At 36.7% G+C, this 19,454-nt stretch overlaps 2 protein-coding genes and 1 pseudogene across 3 annotated transcripts in view; 2 read left to right on the plus strand and 1 right to left on the minus strand.

Annotated features, from left to right (window-relative positions):
* The window catches only part of tarbp1 (TAR (HIV-1) RNA binding protein 1), a 20,162-nt gene extending 19,282 nt beyond the window's left edge, over positions 1-880 (plus strand). The window contains exon 29 of the mRNA XM_016548207.1: positions 500-880. Within this exon, the coding sequence (XP_016403693.1) occupies positions 500-662 (163 nt within the window). The 3' untranslated portion in view covers positions 663-880. The remainder of the gene's footprint in view (positions 1-499) is intronic.
* Positions 881-1,608: 728 nt separating this feature from the next.
* On the plus strand, positions 1,609-4,910 carry LOC107736854 (G-protein coupled receptor 161-like; annotated as a pseudogene).
* A 3,599-nt stretch (positions 4,911-8,509) lies between these two features.
* Positions 8,510-19,454, minus strand: part of LOC107736862 (putative thiamine transporter SLC35F3) — a 52,145-nt gene continuing 41,200 nt past the window's right edge. For both annotated transcript variants that reach the window (XM_016548221.1, XM_016548222.1), the window contains 6 exons: positions 17,683-18,025; positions 12,490-12,709; positions 11,174-11,299; positions 10,187-10,379; positions 10,003-10,092; positions 8,510-9,047 (listed from right to left, as the gene is read on the minus strand). In XM_016548221.1, the coding sequence (XP_016403707.1) occupies positions 8,809-9,047; positions 10,003-10,092; positions 10,187-10,379; positions 11,174-11,299; positions 12,490-12,709; positions 17,683-18,025 (1,211 nt within the window). In that variant the 3' untranslated portion in view covers positions 8,510-8,808. The remainder of the gene's footprint in view (positions 9,048-10,002; positions 10,093-10,186; positions 10,380-11,173; positions 11,300-12,489; positions 12,710-17,682; positions 18,026-19,454) is intronic.

The following is a 19,454-nucleotide window of genomic DNA, read 5'->3' on the forward strand; positions in this document are numbered from 1 at the left end:
CCAGACTGTGTGTGTGTGTGTGTGTGTGTGTACAGTCTTTTTCTTTAAGGAAGTGTTTTGTGTGTGTGTGTGTATATATATATATCTATTAAAATGTACAGTCTTTTTCTTTAAGGAAGTGTTTTTTTTTTATTATTCAACTATATGCTAGAGTAATTTTTGAAAATTGACTAACTTTTGGTAGATGTACATATTAAAATTTACAGTGTTTCTCTTCCAGGAAAATGAACCAAAAATATTGACTCATCTTGTCCACAGAGTTATATTCTAAATTTTGCCCAAAAATCATGGTTCATATGTGTTCCATATTTCCTTTGAAACAAACACAGGAACCAACACTGCACATCCAGTCATTTCATGGCCACTCATAACATGGTCAAATAAGCAGAGACTGCTGTGCTCTTTTTGGTAGTAGAAAGCATAATTAAATTAGCCAAATTGTTTAATAAACATACTCACCTGATGCATGACTCTGGTGCTTGTGTCTGTCTCTGAACAGTAATGAAAGAGAAGGCATTCCTGCAAACCTGCTGCAGCTGGTGGATGTGTGTGTGGAGATTCCTCAGCACGGCATCACCCGCTCCCTCAACGTGCACGTGAGCGCCGCCCTGCTGGTGTGGGAATATACACGACAACATTTAGGACAGAACACTGGGTCATAAAACACAAAACAGTCTGTGTTTTCGCAGAAAACATCTGTCAGTATTTTCGAGATGTTGCATTGTACTCCGTTTTTTAAGCAAATCGAGTCATAAGTCATAAGAGGCATTTTGCTTGACAAGATTCCCCAAATTTGATTAAAAAGATCCACACTATCATCTTTTGTTCCTTTTCCTCTCCTCCGAGTTATTTTTTACTCTGTATTATATTTAAAAGTGATGTTGGATGAATTTGTGAATTATATATTAAATGAAATATTTTATTATTGCTTTGAATTTAGGTAAAATAAACTGTTTCAAATGCATTTCTGTCTCCAAATGAGTCACTTGTTAATATTTAATTCATATTTTTGTGAATCATATTTGTTCCCACACATTTTATTACGGAAAATGCGATGCAAAAGTGACAATTAATTGCATCCGTAACCATTGTAAACCCTTGAGAAACTAACCATTTATGTAAATAGACCATTTAAATGAACCAAATATTCAACTGCTCTGTTTTCTCTTGCTGTGTAATTCGCAAGTCAAGCGTTTGATTTTCCATGTTGTCATCGCTGTAGATAAACCGATGGCTGATGGAGGCACCCTGGAGATACTAAACTGCACTGTCAGGTGCTCACATGGGCAAATGAAGAACCAGAGAGCAGTGAGAAGCAAACTGTCTGCTTCGAGTGTAGATGAGTTGTTTAATCAAGTATTGGAATATATTCTCAGGCATTTTGCATTATAATGGAAGATTTGCTTATTTAAAACTGTAAATGGCCAGGTTGCTTGTGATGCATATGAGATCGGGACACCTCTTTATAAAGAGTTTCCATATCGGACTTGATCAGATTGATTGTTTTTAAATGGAGTCCTCTGCTCAGGAGTGGTTTGATTCAGATGAGGCTGAGTTTCAGATGCGGACGGCGGTGAGGAACTCGATGGTGAGACTCTGATGGTGCTGATGAGTCTGGGCACAGTGACGGGTGAGCAGTACTCTACTCAACAACATTCAACAATGTCTGTGAATGTAGGAGTTTTCCTGTGGACATGAGAAAGTTTTGCATTTGATTTCTAATGCATATCTGAGGATTTTAGTATGATGCTATAAATTACATTTTTGATTTGTTTCAATTTGTATTAACTGTAACATGCTAAAAGGAATAGTTTTAAAGAACTTATTTTCTTGTGCATATTGTTTTAATTGGTAATTATGCAAAAAATGTCAAATAATAAAAAGAATATCAAAAGATGTGTTAGTAAGTAAAAATGTGTTACCTAATGATAAAGCATTTAAAGGGGAGATGTCGTGAAAAATAGAAATGAAATACATTAAACATACCATGCTATAAGCGTCAGAACTGTGAACACTCTACTAAACATTACAGACATCTGTGCTTTTGTGACATCACACCCATGAATTAACACATGATCAAAAAAAAATTATGACATGAAAATTTGACTATTTATTGTTTAGTTAATTATTATAATATTTATTCATATATACACTACCGGTCAAAAGTTTGGGATCAGAACGATTTTTTATGTTTTTTACAGGAGTTTCTTATGCTAATCAAGGCTGCATTTATTTGATAAAAAATACAGTAAAAACATTTAATATTGTGAAATATTATGATGTAAAATAACGTTTTTCTATTTTAATATACATTAAAATCTAATTTATTCCTGTGATGCAAAGCTGAATTTCCATCAGCCATTACTCCAGTATAAAGTGTCACATGATCCTTAAGAAATCATTCTAATATGCTGCTTTATTATCAGTGCTGGAAACTGTTGTGCTGCTTAATATTTTTTTGGAACCTGTGATACTTTTTTTCCAGGATTCTTTGATGAATAAAAAGTTAAAAAGAAGAGCATTTATTTAAAATAGAAATCTTTTCTAACGATATACAGTACCGTTCAAAAGTTTGGGGTCAGTACATTTTTCTTTCTTTTTTTGAAAGAAATTAAAACTTTTATTCAGCAAGGATGTGTTAAATTGTTAAGAAGTGATAGCAAAGATTTATATTGTTAGAAAAGATTTGTATTTTGAATAAATGCTGTTCTTTTTAACTTTTTATTCATCAAAGAATCCTGAAAAAAAAGTATCACAGGTTCCAAAAAAATATGAAGCAGCAGCATCACAGAAATAAATTATATTTTAAAGGATATTAAAATAGAAACCATTATTTTATATTGTAATAACATTTTGCAAGATTACAGTTTTTTCTGTATTTTTGATCAAATAAATGCAGCCTTGATGAGCATAAGAGACCTCTTTAAAAAACATTACAAGTCTTACTGATCCCAAACTTTTGAACGGCAGTGTACATATTCATATAAAAAAGTATTTATCCTGTTATTGTGCTTTTGTTATTACTTGTCAGGAAACATTTTGGTCATTGTGATTGTGGCAGCCACCAAAACCTTCCACACTGTGACCTCTGTCCTGATCATCAATCTGGCCATTAGTGGGAATAGGAGTAATGCCATTTGTGGCAGTATCCATTATGAACAACGGATGGGTCAACTGCAATGTAAGTACGAAATTCTTTACATTTCACATTTATTTACATAGAGCTTTATACAGTACAGAATTTTTCAAAGCAGAGTCACATTAATAAACAGGAAAATAGCTATTAATGCTGTAAAATGAATTATGAAACAAGTTCAATTCAGCTGTAAGGAGCTCTACAGAAGGCAATACGTGTCGTTATTCAGCTCTAGTCAGTTCAATGTTGATTCAGTTCAGTTCAATGTTGATTCAGTTCAGTCCAATGGCAGTCTTGATGTTGCAAATTTAGTGTGTAGCTCAATTCAGAACAAAAATTATTTCTCAACTTATAGTGTCAGTAAAGTTAAATCAATAATATTACTGAATATTATTTTTCTTTTAAACATCAAATGTTTATACCTTAAAGGTGAAGTGTGTGATTTTCCAACTGCCAGCACCACTAAATGGAATTGCAAAAGTAGTCACTGTTTCCAAACAAGTTTCCCCCCCTTTTGCCATTGGTCGACCAAACCAGTTGTCCCGCCCCCAAATTCATGCCATTAACTGAAAGTTGCTGGGCTAAACTGATCGGCATTCTTAAAACATAACAATGGTTTGATAGAACCACAGTCTTTATTTTAGCATGGAAAAATTAAATGCATCAACTTTAAGTCACAAGATCACGTTTTATCAGTATTTTGGATCATTTTGTACTGGTTCTCTTGGTCTTCAAGGATCTATGTCTGTATGTCGGCTACACGTCCTCAGTCTACTGCACCGTGTCAGTCTTAACACTCGCCGCTATCGTGCTGGACCGTTATTTCTCCATTGTGTACTGCCTCCGGTACGATTCCCACTGCACAATTTGGAGAACAGGTTTGGAAGTGCTATGGATCTGGCTGCAAGCTATGGTGACCAGCTGTCCTCCTCTATTTGGATGGAGCAGCATTAGTTTTGTGGCTCCCGTGTACAGCTGGGCAGTGAACTGGGCCAACAGCCCAAGCTACACCGTAATAATGGCCTCATTATCATTTCTTCTACCAGCTGTAGTCATCTGTAGTCAGCTGTAGTCAACAATCCTGTTCTGCTACGTGAAGATTGTCCGTGTTGCACGGTACCACGCTAGGAGGATTCACAGTCTGGAAGAACATCTCCAATGTAACAGGGCCCCATCTGTCTTGAATCTCCAACACTCATTCATGGACTCCTTCACACCGCCCAGGCTGGTGTACCATGTGAGTGGGAGATTTGTGATGGACCAGTCGGATGTCCCTGGTGAAATTTCTCCAGATGCTCCATCTGAGATGTCTTCCAAGTTGGCTGGTGGATGTCTGCACTCGTCCTTGGCTCAAATCCATAGCAGTATCCCTCAGAATCCCAACCAAACTCAGCATCATGGAGTCTTGAGGTTGTTCTTGGTCATCGCCACTTTCTTCTTGTGCTGGACTCCCTATATTAGTGTAGCTCTGGTGCAGGCCACCGAAACCGCCCTGTCCCGGCCCAACAGCCAAATAAATGCAGCCGTGGTATATATTACATATTTTTAAAAAGCATTTAAAAATCGTAATTATTCCAAACGTTTGACCAGTAATGTACATTATAATACATATTTTATATAAAATGTTTTTAAAACTTCTGTTTATATTGATTTTATGTTATATAGAGTCTATATACTGTTATATTGATCATTTTATGTATATTTGATACAAATATGTTCAGAAATGATTATTTTTGCTTATGTGTTTCAGAGGGTTTTAAAGCAGAAAAAGTGAAAGTCATAGTTTTTGTTAAAGCACGTATGAATTATTCAGTAAAACCTGTTTTTATGAGCTTTTAACTTGCTTTTAATCTTTTTTTTTTTTTAGGTGGGCCTTCTTACTATGTGGATGAACTTTTGTGCTTTGCCGACATGATTTCTGTTGGTTGTGGCTTGTCGTGTGAAAGCTACTTGGTTTTACCCATGTTACATAGTGTGACATTTAAAGGCACAATTTGTAAGATTTTTTTATTAAAATATCCAAAAACCACTAGAACAGTGTTATATATTTTGCTGACTTGTGTTCTTACATTATCCCAAATGTATCGAAGAATGTTTAAATCCAGAGAGAGAAGCAATTTTAACTAGTGACACGGAGTGTGTCCATAGTGTCATTGTGTCGCCTGCCAATGACGTCATAACCCCTCGATTTCTGGTTTTGTTTTGTAGAAAACATGGAAACACCAAAGACGCTTTAATATGTTGTGCGTTTTATTAGATCAAATGTATCTAGTATCATAAAACAGCGCTGCTTTCCCCCCCCCCACATACGCACGACCGGAAGGAGTGGAAGCGGTCGACTGTGGCATAATAAAAGCTCCGCTGCTTTCGAGCCGTGTGTCACGCTCGTTCAGCGGCCTCGTTTCGCTTCGACGGCTTTCAGCCTCACCCTGCTTCAATCTACTACCTTACCAAATCATTAGCTCATCCATGAACATGATTTCTGCCCGAGTCCCGTCGGATTGCTTCGGCTGTGGGGATGAAGACGACAACTCCCATGATTCCACACTCAGTCACTGCGTCATCAAACTATGACTTTGCCTCTTTGTTTATTTTGAATACACGCCCTCTAGCCGCAAAAATTATATATTGTGCCTTTAAGTTAACAAATTATATGATCACATATAACTTTTAAACGGGCAAGGTCAGGAAGAGCTTCTGTTACGTTAGTCAACATCATGCCAACATGTTTAAGATACACTTTTGAAACACTGTATTTTAAAGCTGCAGTCCGTAACTTTTTTGTGTTCAAAATGTATTATAATAAGCGAGTACACCATGAATCCATTTTCCAAACCGTGTTTTTAGCTTGTCCTGAATCACTTCGGTACACCTATAATAAGTGTTTATATTCGGACTGTTTAGACTGGTTCGGGTAGGTACCGCTGCGTAGTAGCCCAGTACCTGCGTGATTCGCCATAGACATAAACAGAGAGAAGTAGCTCCGGCTACAATGTTCTTCCTCAAGACGCACGCAGTTCTGTTTATTAACCGCTAGAGCGCCAAAAGTTACGGACTGCAGCTTTAATGTTTACTGCTTGGTCTGTGTTCTTCCATTATAAGTGCTTTACAGTAACCACATTTTTTGTAATGTCAATCATGCTTATGGATCTGATGACCCATATATGTGTTTTCAGTGCTGTCAATCTTGTTGAAAACTTTTTATTTTCCTCTTCATTCCTCCTACACCATTATTACACATGGATTGGAACATGGATTTGTTTGAAAAAAAAAAAGAAGAAAAAAATAAACAATTTGCATTAAGGTCTTCAAATCAATTTTTTTCTCTGATGCACCTAATTCTGGGTAATATGACAGAAAATGACAAAATATTAAATGATTTTATCAACATGATTGGCTTGTCTCATCAATCAAATTTTGCCAGAACATATATTGTATATACTAAAACATTATTCTACAAATTCTATTGAACCCATTCAGTTGGTCTCTGTTAATTAATCATGTTCTAACAAACTTAAGCATAAGCTTGTTTGATATTCTTAAACAGGAGAAAATGTGTAGTTTTACAAGGTACATGTGAAAACAGACAAAGCAGATCTATTAAATTGATGTTTTCATTTATTTTTGTTGTCATTTTCCTCAAATGTGATCAGAATGCATTTCAGTGTAAAAATCATTCCTTACAAAGGTTTACAATAATATCAATATAATAGCAATAGCAATAATTCCAGAGGAATACAATATTATATTTATTGTCATTGTAACAATGACAATGGGAGACAGTGCTGATGAGATCCTATTGCAAATCAAAGAAAAGGCAGTGAAGCCGTCATCTAGCATTTATTGGCATTTTCTGCATGCATTGTTCTGTAGAAATAACTCCCTTCCAATGGAATAGTTCATAAGGATAAAAAATGCAATGCAGTGCTCAAGAAAAGCAGTCTTATGAAAATGCTGGATGTGTTTTGTGTATGTAAAGGTGGCGTATCAGTTCCAGTCACCACCTTTTGCAAAGCACATAGCGTGGGTGCACTTTTCAGAAATGCTCATACATTCACAGGATGCTCACGGCATCCTTTACGGTAACACGACTCACGGAAGATTGCCTTTTCGGTTTGCCAGTTCTGCCCCTGAAGTGTCCTCACAGTGGTTAGCATGTGACTCAGAAAAAATGTGATGGAAACAAAGTATAGCTTCAGTATAAACAGTCTGGATGCTGTTGTTAACCCACAAATATCTTTGTTTACATTTTAGAAGAATTTTGTATGAGGCCAGCTGGACGTCTGCACTATTCCAGCATCCCAGCCAACCTCAGCACCACGGTATTCTGAGGCTATTCCTGGTTCGCCCTTCCACCCAAACCTTCGAGATTGCCGTTATCCAGAACATCTTCAGTCACAGATTGGGAGGGTAAATCCCTCAGATGCACCTGTTGCCAGGTAGATCTTTGTTGTGCAAGAAGACGGCACAAGTAGCAGTTCTTAATGTTTGGCACATGTTCTACTGGGCACTCGCAGTGATTTGCGCCAGTGAGAGTCATAATGTGAGCTGTAAAGTGACAGATGTGATTCTCTGAGCTCCAAAGAGAAGTTAAACAATCTCAAGACCAGCAGGTACTCTTTATTGTGGAGATATTGGTTATGTGGGTCTCTTGAGCAGAGGTCTCAAACTTAAACTACATGATGTTTTCCAGTTGAACTGTTACAACAAATGTGTTTTATGACCATACATTTTAACTACATATACAGTTATTGAGGCATGGATACATCTTCCTTCATACCTAGCACGATGCTCATGTTTACTGGAGTAATGATGCCTGAAATTGCATTACTGCAACTGCAATTTTCTCCTTGCACAGGCAGGTAGCAGTGCCATTAAAAAGATTGGAAATAACACAACCTGGCCTTGACGTAACAATCAGACATTTTTCAATATAAAAAGACTTAAATAGATAGCAATCAGTCCACATATATGATATTAAAAATATTTTTATATATATCAGACAGGCAAAATAAAAAGGTTGGAGTAGCTGTAGTGCATCAAAAATAGAATCTTCCATCCACTGAAGACGCCACAACAAGTGCTCCCAGTGTAAACCACTCCATCGATTGTAATAAGAGCCATCTAGTCTTATATAGATGCATGTAACTCAAACTTTTCTGACTTTTCTGTTCTTTTACATTCAAGTTTTAGGCCTATAAAAGCCATGTGCAGAATAAGAAATATATAAAAATAAATTGCAATACATAATTTACATTAAATTACAAAAGTATATAAAATAAAATTGAAATATTATTAAATATAATATTAAATTAAAGTTTTAATAAAAAAAAATAAAGTGTAAAAAATAAAGTCTATAAATTGATTTGTGGGCTGGATTTAAGGATAGCCTATTAACACTTGACTCATTTCATGGGTCAAATTTGACCCATAGATCGGTAGTTTGAGACCCCTGCTCTTGAGTTTCAAATAAAGACCCAAGCTTACCACTTACCAAGCAAATCCACTTACAGTTGGGAGAACTGCAAAAAAAAAAAATGCTTTTGGACAGTTTTTGTTATAATGTGCATTATGGTCAATTATGGCCTATGGAACCTCATTGACTGAGAAATATTATGAATGAATGCTCTTCCCAGTATCATCCAGTCACTGGATGGGAGAAGGTGAGTGCGTCAGTGGGAAAACGTTGAAATGGAGGTCCTGGCCCGTCGGGTCCAGTTGAGTCCTGAGCTGGTTCCAGTCTCAGCCGGCTCAACAGGCTGTTCCCGCTTTCTGAGTTTGGTGCCGAGCTCAATCAAACACTGATCCCAGTCCTCCGGTAACAGCAGCATCAGGAAGCCCAGACAGATGATGAACACAGCGATGAGTCGCACTGTGTTGAAGTGGATATCACAGGTGTACAGGTCCACCACTGCAACACCAACCATACAATACATTAAGAGCCACTAACATCCACCACAAACTCTCTAGATGAAGTTACAATAACTGTCCACTTTCAACTGATTCAAAAACAGGTTTCCAAATGTTATAATCTTTTTCATTTTCTCCTTACATAAAATTATTTTTAACATCTTTTAAAACAGACATACAATGAGCTACCAGTGTAATGTAATATAATATCCCCCCTAATATATTAAAGGGATAGTTCACCCAAAAATGAAATTTCTGTCATTAATTACTCACCCTCATGTCGTTCCAAACCTGTAAGACATTTCGTTCATCTTCGGAACACAAATTAAGATATTTTTGATGAAATCCGAGAGCTTTCTGACCCTGCATAGACAGCAACGCAACTGAAACGTTCAAGGCCCAGAAAGGTAGTAAGGACATCGTTAAACTAGTTCATGTGACATCAGTAGTTCAACCTCAATTTTATGAAACTACGAAAATACTTTTCGTGTGCAAAGAAAGCAAAAATAACAACTTTATTCAACAATTCTTCTCTTCCTTGTCAGCGTCTGTAGCAGTTTACATCAACTGATTCATCAATTACTTTAAATTAAACTCTCAATATTTTTATTTTGTACTGTAGTTTTTGAATTGATTACGTCATTCTCAGTGCTTCATGGGATGAGTACATTTTAACTCTTGTACATTTTGTCAAGTTCCAAATACTATTTTGCTTTAAATTCAAGTTTGTAATGTGTCAATTCTTTTTGTAGATACTTGGTTTGGTTCATAGCTTAAAATATTTTTGAAATGGAAAAACAATTAAAAGATAAAAGAAAAACAAACAATGCCACTAAGCCATGTCATTACTTTATTTTGGTGAACTATCACTTTAAATCAGTCAGTGGCACAAAATACAGTTTTTCTATAAGCAAGTTTGCTATTATAAAACATTTTTTCTTTGAAAATCAACTCACCTGCATTGACTGGGACACTCAGCACAATGCCAAGTGAAATGAGTGTAGGGTATGTAATGGCAATGCCAAAATTCACCAGAATATTGAATGCTGTAAAAGAAGAAAAAATGCACAGTAAATGTCAGATATAATTGTGTGTATATTATATGTATAATATACTGTTTTCTGTCAGTATTTTATCTACCTAGTAAGAGTCCAGCTACTCCACACAGGCAGGCCCAGGGAAGATCAGCTATGGATGTGAAGTACTCAACATGTGTGAAGTACAGTATAACTGGCACAAAGCTCATAAAGACAAAGTTTGCACCTCCGACAATGGTCAGAAATAGAGCCGCCTCTCCAAACTTGGCGCTGCCCAAGACAAGCTTGAAGAGCACCTGAAGAATGAAAAACAAGACTAGGTCAGGTCAGATTTATTTATTTATTTATTTATTTTTGGTGAATCGGTTCATTCAGATGCTTAATTTCAATTACCTAATCCATATGGAGTTATCACAGTATTCATATTTTACTTGTTCTATTTTGTAACAAAATACATATTTGGTTAAACATATGTAAACATATTTGGTTAAAAAATTAGTTTTATTTAAATGTAAGTCTATATGCTTGATATTTTCATTGTTTTTGTGTCAGAAATAAGTTGAACTATATAATGTGGGGCATTTTCAAAGCTTGTAGTGTAGTTGAGTTCTGTTGTAATGGCCAGCATGACTGTACGTAAATAATTTAGCTTGTAGATTAGCAAACTACAGATTCAAGGCAACACTGGACAGGATAAATATAAAAAAAGAACATGGTTTTATATTTCAAATGTCTGCAGGAAAGACAACAAGGGTATAACATGGCTGTTTTTTTTAGCTCATGATAAGTTTGAAATGATAGTCAACTGATGAGCTAAAACTGATCTTTCTGGCCAGTTCCCTTATTGATCTGTCCTTTTCAGATGACCGCAGGAGTTGAAAGTACATCACAAATCAATCAAGACAAATAGATTAGTGAGGTCATTTCAATTACAGAAAACAAAGGCACTCCAAGGACACGTCACTCCATGACTATGTAAAGAGATTCAGTTATTGATAAGTATAGTTTTAATGACACAAACCCCGACAGGACTGAACAGAAAAACATTTGATGAATAACAAAAGGGTCATGACTGTTGATGCGGGATTACCTTATAGAGGGCAGAGGCAGATGCAGAGGCCACTACAAGCGTTATGCCGATAACAGAGTGACTGTGAAAGCCATCAGCGTAGGTCAGCATCACGATTCCAGCGATGGCCAGAATGGCAGCAACAATCTTGTAAAAGAACAAAATAAAGGTCACCGGCATCACACTGTGTTAACGTCAAACAGCATAAAGACGGCCTGTAGACTACAGCATCTATCACAATAGCTAAAACATCTAAAAGAATGACCAAAAGAATGAATGCAACATTAAAAGAATGAATTAATAAATATATGAAAAATTATAGAGAGGGTTTATAAAAGATATAATCATAAATGAATACATTTTCTATCAGAGCAGATCATGTCCTCGTGTCCTTTTTATTGTTCTTTCTCCTTTCATACACAGATAATGAGAATTCAAGAAAGTATGACTCTGGCATTATATATGATGGAACAGGCCTGCTTCATACACAGTTGTGTGTGTGTGTCCAAATGAAAAATGTTTCCAGAGCGTAGCTGAATTGTGCAGTACAGAAGCATTACAAGGGCGTCAGAAAGACTGATTACTCTAACTCAACGACCCTCCTGAACAGCTTTCCTCTAACGCTCTTTTCCTGCTCTGCCTTTTGTTTTGGTCCAACTCTCACTGTTTTATCTCCTTTGTTTGAAAGATTGTCGAAAAATTGTGGTTTTGCATTCTCATGGATGTTGCTATATTCATATTACCATCATCTTTCCAGGAGAACATAGAAATACACATGGGTAAATATGAAACCTGAAACATGTCCAGGGCATATTTCACCATAAATATCACAAGCAAGAAATAAGAAATTGTTTTTTATATATGGAAACCTACTTAACTTCTACTGCGCCATGATCGTCCAAACACCCTGACTCACCAAAATCTGCCCAGCACTGCAGTGTACGTGTGTGTGTGTGTGTATGTATGTGTGTGTGAGAGAGATGGAGGAACAGGAACACATAGACAAAGAAAATGTTACACAGCACTTTAGTTCCTTTGATTCAAGAAAAAAAGGGAACAGGAAATATAAGAAAGGAAGAGTACAAAGGAAGAAGACAGGAAAATGTTGTAAAAGCAAAGTATTGTATTGTGATGGCACTGCTGACTCATGGGATTAGACTATTGTATTGTGATGGCACTGCTGACTCATGGGATTAGACAGCAGAAGACATCCAGAGAAAACAACATTGGACATCTATCTATCCATCCATCATTAAACTCTTTTAGCAACACTCATGTCAAATAAATATCTAGAATTTCATCCATCTATCCAACGATCCATCCATCCACTCACTCACCCTGACACCCATGAAGCGATCCCGCAGTACGATCCAGGACAGCAGAAAGACAAAGGCTTTGTTACAGCAGAAGAGGGCCGATACATCGGTGCTGTTGATCTTTCTCAGAGCCTGAAGGTACAGGTAGTTTGTCATAATCCACAGCAGGCCGAAAGGGGCCACTTTAGTAAAGAACACCTTCGCCGTCAGTCCATCGTCTCCGAAGAACCGACAGCACTCTCTGAAATACCACAGAGATAAAACATTATTAATTTATTGTCCACTACACATAATGCACAATTGATTTGCCTTATGTACACTACCGTTCAAAACCATGGGGTCAGTGCATTTATTGTTTACTTTTTTTCAGCAAGGATGAATTAAACTGATCAAAAGTGACGGTTGTAGAGCCCTTTTCAAGCTTGGGTCTACTAATAGGAGTGTTGCTGTCATCCTTAAAGTGTTTTCTAAATTGAGATTTTCTCATTTCTATATTTATATATAGAAATGAATATGGATTCATATTTTGGAATCACTGACACTTGTTCATATGGAAAGTGTCATTGTCCTTAAAGGGTTAGTTCACCCAAAAATGAAAATTAGCCCATAAATTACTCACCCTCAAGTCATCCTAGGTGTATATGACTTTCTTCTTTCAGACGAATCCAGTCGGAGTTATATTAAAAATAGTCTTTGATCTTTCAAGCTGTTTAATGGCACTCAGCGGGTGTTGCATTGCTTCAGTCCAAAAGAAGTTAAATAAAAAGCGCCCATCCTTAATAAAAAGTGTCTCACACAGCTCCGGTGGGTGAACAAAGTCCTCCTGTAGCGAATTGATGCGTTTTTGTATATTTAAAACGTAATAATCAATTTAATCTAGCTTGCACTGTTGTACATGGAAGCAGTTCCGGGCGGATGACGTAAGACGTCGGCGATTGCGCATGTGCCACTCAGAAGTGACGAACGCGTAAGCGCAGGGGAGAGATCAAAACAAAACAACGGTCACTAATTAGAAGTACAAAACGAGGATTTGTAAAGAAGAATGTCGGAGGATTTCGATATAAGCTAAGAGGAGACTTGTTTTCCTTTGCTAAAGTAAGGAAACTTTGCTTCTTTTGATCCTGTAAACAAACGTTGGTTTTCACGAGACGCACCGGCGCATGCGCAGCGCTGACCTCATACGTCATGCTCCCGGAGCTGCTTCTGTGTACAACTGCTGGCGCAAGCTAGATTCAAGTGATTATTACGTTTTGAATATGGATATTTTTCTTACAAAAACGCATCGATTCGCTACAGGAGGCCTTTGTTCACCCCCCGGAGCCGTGTGAGACACTTTTTTTTGTGGAAGGGTGCTTTTTATTTCACGTCTTTTGAACCGAAGGAATGCAACACCCGCTGAGTGCCATTAAACAGCTTGAAAGATCAAAGACAATTTTTAAAATAACTCCGACTGGATTCGTCTGAAAGAAGAAAGTCATATACACCTAGGATGCCTTGAGGGCGAGTAATTTATGGACTAATTTTCATTTTTGGGTGAACTAACCCTTTAATGTCCTTTGTAACTTTGTAACTATTTTATAGTTACAAAGGTTTTGATATTGAAGTGAACAAACAGAAAATGTCTTTTGTTTCTTTAAAAAAATGTTTCTGTGAACCAATTAGATGTTTTTAGTGTGACCCCTAGAGTTCAAGGGGCGGGGTCTTACAGAAAAAGTAAGCAACGCTTTGGGTGGTGGGGGGAAACAACCGTAAAAAGAGGAGATTTCTGCTTGTGAACAGATAAATACTGTTACGAAATGGAACTGATTAACGAAAAGACTGAGCTCGTAAATGGAACTTAAAGGGTTAGTTCAGTCAAAAATGAAAATTAGGCTGCATTTCACTCACCCCCGAGGCATCCTAGGTGTATATGACTTTCTTCTTTCAGACGAATCCAGTCGGAGTTATATTAAAAATTGTCTTTTTGTGGAAGGGTGCTTTTTATTTCACGTCATTTGAACCGAAGGAATGCAACTCCCGCTGAGTACAACGATAGAGCTTGAAAGATCAAAGACAATTTTTTATATAACTCCGACTGGATTCGTCTGAAAGAAGAAAGTCATATACACCTAGGATGACTTGAGGGTGAGTAATTTATGGGCTAATTTTCATTTTTGGGTGAACTAACCCTTTAAATTTGAGAGTAGCGTGAACTTAAAGTGAGCACGTGCATGCAGCGTGAGAAGATGACGGTGAGAGACCCAAGTTGCTTTGCTATGCTGTTGATCGGGCCTGTCTGCATCCCGGGACGGAGGATTCACCTGGACTAGTAATCCAATTCATCGTTTTGTGGGATGGTTCATGGACTGTGCTAATGACGATGGGATTTGCTGTTTTTCTTCATTGTTGCATCGTGTCTTTGGAATTTCCCCATCACTGGATCTGTGAGTACTCAATATGGTTTCACTATATGTGGGGGGATTAGGCATTTATTTGAATTATAACGTTAGTGTTTGGGTTGCAATTGTGGTGATTTGACTTGTGATGATTTGAATTGCTGATTTGCTTGAATTATTTCAAAAGAAGAATAGAAACGAGGCAGAAAAGTTTGAGTTTGATAAATTCTGTACAATTCTTGTGGTTTTCCTGAAAAAAACAAGTTAATTTGCAGAGCCATGTTTGTGGATTTACATTGGGATTTGTAGTCACATTTGTAGTCACATGCTCTAAAACACTTTTCTAATCTGAGATCTGGGGTTTTGTAACTAATGATTACTGCTTACTTGGTTGGTAATTTATTTTACAAGCCAAATTTGGGATGTGGCTTTCACCAGGTTATACTTAATTCGGAATTTCCCCTAGAGGTATTTATACATTTGAGCCATAACAGTGGTGAGAGGGCTAAATACATTTTCACAAAAATATTAAGCAGCACAACTGTTTCCAATAGTGATGATAAGAAATGTTTCTTGAGCACAACATCAGTATTAGAATGATTTCTAAAGGAACATATGACACTGAAAAACTGCAAAAAAGTTTAAATGTGATATTATTTCACAATATTTATATTTTTATAGCATTTTGTATCATTTATTTACAGGCTTTGTGAGCATAAGAAATTTTAGAATGGTAGTGTATTTAAAAAAAAAAAAGAAAAAAAAAATATCCCAATTTTTTTGGGATATTTGAATGTCAGGCTCAAAATGAGTACATATTTACTTTACCACACTTTCAAAATCTTTGTCTGTCACACAAAACACCCAGCAGACAATTAGTCCATTTGAAAACAATTTTTAAAGCTATATTCCCTCAGTGAAAATGTTCATTGTTAGTAAGGTTGATGTGATCTGAAGACAAAATACACACATTACTTGTTTCTACCATCCATCTCTGGCCATTATGCTCAGAGCTGTCCTCAGTTCACCTCCATGTGGGATAATGGACTTTAAATACAACTGAGAAATTACTCAAGCTTTCTTTTCAATTGCCTGAATTGTGTTCTTATGTGACATACAGTATAGTATCTTGAAGATCCCATGTCTGTTAGCGTTTAAGCCATCGATAAGTGAAAATAAACAATTTCTCAAATCTCGAAATGCTTGCGGTGTCAGATAGCATTTTTCCACCTATCGGTTTCTGTGCTTGACAAATATATGACTGTCTGAACAGATCAGTTCAAAGACATTTTGCAATCTTCAGTGTCCTGGAGTCACAAGAGTAACTGCAGCACTTCCAGGTAAAATCAGGCAAACAGAGAAATGAAGCATAGCTTCCATCTATATGCTGTTTCTACAGGAAATTAAACCATTTTATTTAGGAAACGGTCTTGTTTGCATTCACCTGTTCACATCTATTTTCAGTAGTTTCCCTATTAGTTTAATTATGGTTACATTTGTGTTTTTAAGTGAACATTATGAGTATTATTTGGCATTTTGTCCTGGTTTAAGTTTCATTACTGAATGAGGTTATTTAATTTGTATCTTCATTGTGTTTTTGGTATGAGTCAGACTCAGGTCTATATACTGTATGTGATTCGTGTTTCAGTCAAAGCATGTATTTGGTCCTTTGGCTAGATTGAGTTATTGTTCCTCAGTGTCACGAATCCGGTCCATGAACTTCCGTCTGCTAGCCATCATCAGGAGTATGAATGATGATTTTGTTTAAAGGCTTCATTTTGCCCATTTTCAGGAGTTGCTTATTTCCTCAGGATTGTTATTCCTTTCATTTTGGACTTTGTTTTTTAAATTGGGAATTCAATAAAAATACCCTTCCTTCCATATAAGTTTTATACATATAATACCTTTTCATATACTTTTACATACATTTTAAAATATACATTTGCTTGGAATAAATGACCAGAGTCTCTGAAGGTATATAAAATGTGAGAAGTTTTAAAAATGTGACTTGTGAGGAAATAAGTTTTTTCCCCCTTAATTGTATGGGATGATTGTCTTATTTTCTTGTACAGTTTCTTTCTTTCTTTCTTTCTTGTACTTGGAAAGACTTCGCAAATAAATCAAATCAAATGAAAAAAATCACTACTTGTCTCCATTACATTCAACAACTTTATTAATTTGTCATCTCTCTGATTTTAGTTATGGATAGATTTATTTAATAGTATTGTTATTCTGAAACCAACAAAAGAATGCTGATCAAGTAAAATGTCCTATTTCAAATCACATTGTACTTGAATATGCAGTCAGAGGTTTACTTCAATTCAAATCCTGTATTGCAGTGCTACTAATATTGTTTTCTCCTGTGTGATAAATTGCTTGGGCTTTTATGCATTTTACACAAAAGCATTTGCTAAATGATTAAATAAAAAGAAGCATTGGAATCAACAGTATATTGCTTTACTTCCCAACACTCTTTACTTTGGTCTTCCTAGACAGAGCGGAGGGGTATTTTCCTTTAACGACTCAGTTTAAATAAGCAATGAGCCTGCTTAGTATTCAGCACAGAAGATAAAAGGAGAAACCCGGAAAGGACAAACTGTTCATGCTTTACGGCATGGAATTTCCTCGGTGTCCCCCTCAATAGAAAAGGAATTTCACTAAACAGATTCTCCAGATGTCTGTGATACTCACACAAAACGGTTGGATATTTCAGTTGTACTACGTTTTAATATTTCGCTCTGCTCCAGAACCTAATAAGCTGTATATTCTTCACCAAGAAGGCAATCCCAGAGTGCACTGCTGGATAAACACAATCTCACGGATCTCACCAGATTCTTACCTAAACCTCTGTTTTGGTGTCTGTCTCTCAGGACTCTTGCACAGGTGGCCGATGTAATATAGAGGGAAGAAGAGGCAGTTCCACGTTGTGGTGAACCATGTGAGAGTGAACGGTGCGTCGTACTGCTTGAAGGTCAGCTTGGCCAGCTGGGTGGAGCCTGCCCATGATGAGCACACACACATCACCATGGCCACGCCCCATATTGCTTTTCGCACTTGGATGGCTGTCACTCGAACACAGCAGTGTAATCGCTGCCTCCCTGCCCCTGACTCCACCCCTGCTCCGCCCACCATCGCCTGTCCATCTGCGTTGCCCACGATGTTCTCCCTCGGCCGGTCCTCCCCTACAAGCAAACAAAATGACATCAGTTGCTGATTTATGAGCTGTTTTATTTGCTTTTTTTTATTATGGTTTTGAGCAAACAGTGAACAGACAATCAAACCACTTGACACTGTAAAAATACTCCCCTTAGATATATAAACTGCAGTAAAACAGGATTGCACTATTACTAATCTGTGCAGTGAAAGTTTTCAGTGATGAAACTGAAATAGTGATGAGTATTACATGAGTTTTTCAGCCATTTGAAAATTCCCTCAAATGACATGATAGATGTCTAATCCATTGACTTCCAAACAATGCATCTCACCAAAGAAGTGAAACATCCCTTTCTCACCAGCGTTTCCTGAAACATCCAAAAGGAAATCAATAGCACGGTTTACTCATTTAACAAAGAAACTCTTTTAAAGTGCCAAGGGGTAATACTTGAAAAAAACAATATTATTTTATAATACAGAAACTCTGAATGGAATCTGTCTGGAGTCTCTCAAGAACTGCAGTGCTATTGTTCAGATCAAATAAGCACATCTCAAGCCCACCATCCATTCATAAATGCTCTTAATAGCCCTTCATCTATTCACACGCAGAATAAACGAGTGGAGTAATTACCCTGCCTGCGCCTGGTGGAGGATTCAATCTGTTTATCCATAAAGAGAAAAAAGTGCATCCTTAGCACTGAAGCATCTGAGTACTCTATGAAGCACAATAACATACTTAAAGTAATGATAAATTATTCTTTCATTTACAAGGCTATTCACAATAAAGTAAACACTTAATATATTTTTAAAATGTAATTTATTCCTGTAATGCAAAGCTGAATTTTCAGCAACATTACTACAGTCTTCAAAGTCACATGATCCTTCAGAAATCATTCTAATATGCTGATTTGCTGCTCAAGAACCATTTCTAACTATTATTAAAGTTGAACACAGTGCACTCTAAAAAATGCTGGGTTAAATACAACCCAATGCTGGGTAATATTTTTGTGGAAATTGTGATACTTTTTTTTTTTGAAAGCTTAAAAGAACAGCATTTATTTGAAATAGAAATCTTTCCTAACATCCATTTTCATTGCATATATTACATACTATCTAATATTAATCTATTGGTCTCTTAAGAGTAGATCATTCTGATTTTCTAGACTTTTGCAGACACATGGCATAGCAGACACATGGTACCATTTCAAATGAAAGACAGTAAGAGCTCGATCAACATATATTCATGCGCAGGCCTAATAATATCACAAAATAGCCTGTATCCTAATCTTTCTAGCAAGTGATTCAAAGTGAAAGATGATTTTCTCTTGACACCCTCAACAGCCTAGAGACATTTCACACAGACAGATCCTGAGTGAAGACTGTAAGACGACAGCACCTGCTAAAACACAAGAATGATATAATGAATCAACACTGTATTATAGCATAAACTAGCATTTT

The sequence above is a fragment of the Sinocyclocheilus rhinocerous genome, unplaced genomic scaffold, assembly GCF_001515625.1.
Source record: "Sinocyclocheilus rhinocerous isolate Xijiao unplaced genomic scaffold, SAMN03320098_v1.1 scaffold1214, whole genome shotgun sequence".
NCBI classification, from domain to species: domain Eukaryota; kingdom Metazoa; phylum Chordata; class Actinopteri; order Cypriniformes; family Cyprinidae; genus Sinocyclocheilus; species Sinocyclocheilus rhinocerous.